Consider the following 3,058-nt stretch of genomic DNA (forward strand, 5'->3'; position numbering starts at 1 on the left):
TTCATTCCAATTTCTATTTATTTTGGGGCCAATTTGATATGATATCTTAACACAACTTCACATAAGCATGCAATACACTTTTTTCTAGATTTGTCTCCCTCTTTGATCCTTGTCCAATCCTTTTATGACCGTTGCCTTCATATATGTTCATACATTGCCTATACCTTTGCATTATTGATAAAATGTTTTCATAAAATCATCCCATACTTCCACCCATTAATTCTTGATCACAAGTCCTCATTTCCCCCATCTTGAGTCCTTTCTATGACATGCAAGAGAAATCTTACATAGTCCAATTCTAATTTTTAAAAAATATTTCAATTGTTGATTAACACCCTTCTCTCATAGCAATTTCAGAGTTGACTCAATGCATGTTTGTGCAATGATTTGTTATATGTTGGTAATACAATATATTAATTTGATAATATTTAAGATTAACCTGAATAATTATTTACAATTTCTTTTACACAGAAAGAATCATTTATGACCATTGCATTGTGGAGCACTAAAATGAATCCGATCTACACATTAATCTAGGACACTTGCATGGTTGATTATTGTTTGTATGAATACAAAGTTGGTGTAGTTGAAGAATTTGACCTTGGATAACACAACTCTTGTGATCTAGTGATCCCTCCCAAGGTATTTTCCATACTGCTAATCCTGACAGAAAACTTAAGACATAAAATATATGGGTGAAATAGAGGGTAGAAGAATAGTTATAATATCACTTTGTGCATTGGGTTAATACTATAAAGGGTAGGATTAATTGATAAAGAATTTATGCACTCTACAAAAACCATTGCACTTCCCTTGGATTGAAGGCTCTAAATACTTTATCCTTTACATATAATTTTATAAATGTTAATTTAATTATCCACATTCCCAATTTTCAATTATTAATTAGTAGTAATTAAATTTTATTAAATTATATATTTAGGAAAAAACTGTATATGTCCAATATCGTTTGTTCTTCTACACTGCAATTAAAATGAACATTACAACCATCAAAAACTAAATCAATATATTCATACAATAAATCAAGACTTCAATTGGATTTGCAGCATTGATTATTTATGAGTATATGTTTTTTCAGTACATAAACTACCCAGCTGCTATTTTTATGATCCAAATCCATGGATCATACTTAAGACCACCAATTAAAATATTGGGATTCTTACCACTCAGCTACTGACTCATTTGCACTGAGGGATGTAGATTGTTTTTCGAATGATTCAAATCCATGGCACGCAACACAGTCCAAAGAAAGTAGTGACGGAGTCTTGTACCTATCTTCACCTCCCATAATTGGCATCGATACCCCTCTCTTCACAGGGCTCACATACCCTGGCCTATAAGTTTTACCCAAAATACCCTCAACATCACTAGACAAATTAAAGAATTTAAATTGCACATCCAAGTGTACAAAACAATCATCCGAAGGAATTTGATAATTATGCACACGATTATCTTGTTCAGTGATTGGCCCTGCCTTCACATTTATCTCTGCCTTTTCTGCCACATAAATGACCGCACTATTGCTTTTAGAAGTTCGTTCTATTCTTACTGACCCATCAAGTGATCTCCATTCAGCCACATGAGTTTCTTCAAGTGTGATGATGTTGTTGTCAAATGAGAAGGAGAGGTGATCCACATTGTCATCCCATTTGGAGGCCTTGATAGAGGTGATTGTGAGGGTATGTGAGGGGATGAGTATGGCAAGAGAATCTATCCATGTGTAATCGCGCGGTCTGCCAACTGGGCGTGTGCCGATTAGATGGCCATTGACGTGGAATGTTTGATCATGGACTAGAGAGTAGGAGTTTCCTTTAGAGCCATGAAAGTAGAACATGACACCATCACCTCCAATAAAACGAGGGTCATAACATATGGATCCATAGCCATTACAGGTAGGCACTCGATCTATCACAAACCCATAAAATAAAACATGTTAAACTCATTTATCTACATCATTCTAAATTGCTACAAGCTGTTTTTCTTACTTCCTTATATGAACTTGGTCAAATAGAAAAACTCCTATTACAATGGAAAAACATATATCTAAATAAATGTTCCAAATGCGAGAACCATGAACTTCTATTGCTAAAAAAATATGTATTTGATGGAACTAATGGGTACACTTACTTTTACATGTTGCTTCACATTTTGGGCCACAGTCAACAAAACAAGCCTTAGCCTTTGGATCAGCAGGCTTTCTTTGTGGGCACTGTGAGGGACATGTAACAATTTGGCGGTAGCATTTGCCTCCATTTCGAGGCAGGCATAGTGCTTTCTCCCTTTTAGTTACAGTGCTAAGCTTCCTTGAACCCCAAAAACCATGATAATGGCTACTACCATACACATGAGTAAATTGCATGCAATACACCCATATGTATAACAACACAATGAAATCCAAAGCTGCAGATGCCTTGGCCATTCTTTGCTTCTCAATGGGTGTTTCGTGTCTTCTTCAGTTCACAAATATAAATAGGTAGAGCACATAATTGTGTGCATTTTAATGTAAGGCATAACAGCTCAGAGGGTGTCACATTTAAGGGTTTCTGTAATAAAATACTACTCCACTATCTGGGTAATAGTTAAAGTGGGATTCTCAGGTGAAGGACTCTTTTGACTCTATCTGCTTGTAAAAAGTTTTCATTGTAACTGAATCATGTGAATCTACTATAAAGTATAGGAAAAAGAGATTGTTTTGTACTTCCGAGTTTAATTCAATAACTAGTTGGGTTGTTTTCAAGGTCATAAATCTTTATATTTGAATTCGGTGACTACATTTGTAAGGTGATTCATATTTGAATTCAGTTTACCACAGATATTTCTAAGAACGTCCCTGTCGTGTACAATTGTTTATTAAGGAGAATTAAAACCGAAACTAAAGTGGGATTAATGTGCAAATTGTTTATCCAATTTTCATTGGAGTCTGCAATTATGGTTAAATTTTAGCATATTATTCTCTCGAGAGTGAGACGTAGTCTCTCAAGCAAGCTTCATGTGAATTAGTGGGAAATAGCGTCTGGCTTTATGTGATTGCATTTTTTTG

The 3,058-nt window shown here is 34.9% G+C and overlaps 1 protein-coding gene across 1 annotated transcript; it reads right to left on the reverse strand.

Moving 5' to 3' along the window:
• Nucleotides 1-1,042: 1,042 nt before the first annotated feature.
• LOC149528173 (uncharacterized) lies at nucleotides 1,043-2,419 on the reverse strand. Its single transcript, XM_089810702.1, has 2 exons — nucleotides 2,146-2,419; nucleotides 1,043-1,923 (listed from the first exon to the last, which is right to left on the reverse strand). The coding sequence occupies exons 1-2, from the start codon at nucleotides 2,375-2,377 to the stop codon at nucleotides 1,178-1,180; spliced, it is 978 nt and encodes a 325-aa protein (XP_089666828.1). The 5' UTR covers nucleotides 2,378-2,419; the 3' UTR covers nucleotides 1,043-1,177.
• Nucleotides 2,420-3,058: the final 639 nt, after the last annotated feature.

The sequence above is a fragment of the Cupressus sempervirens genome, chromosome 11 (assembly GCF_028749045.1).
Source record: "Cupressus sempervirens isolate cs-2001-9-10 chromosome 11, ASM2874904v1, whole genome shotgun sequence".
Classification (NCBI taxonomy): domain Eukaryota; kingdom Viridiplantae; phylum Streptophyta; class Pinopsida; order Cupressales; family Cupressaceae; genus Cupressus; species Cupressus sempervirens.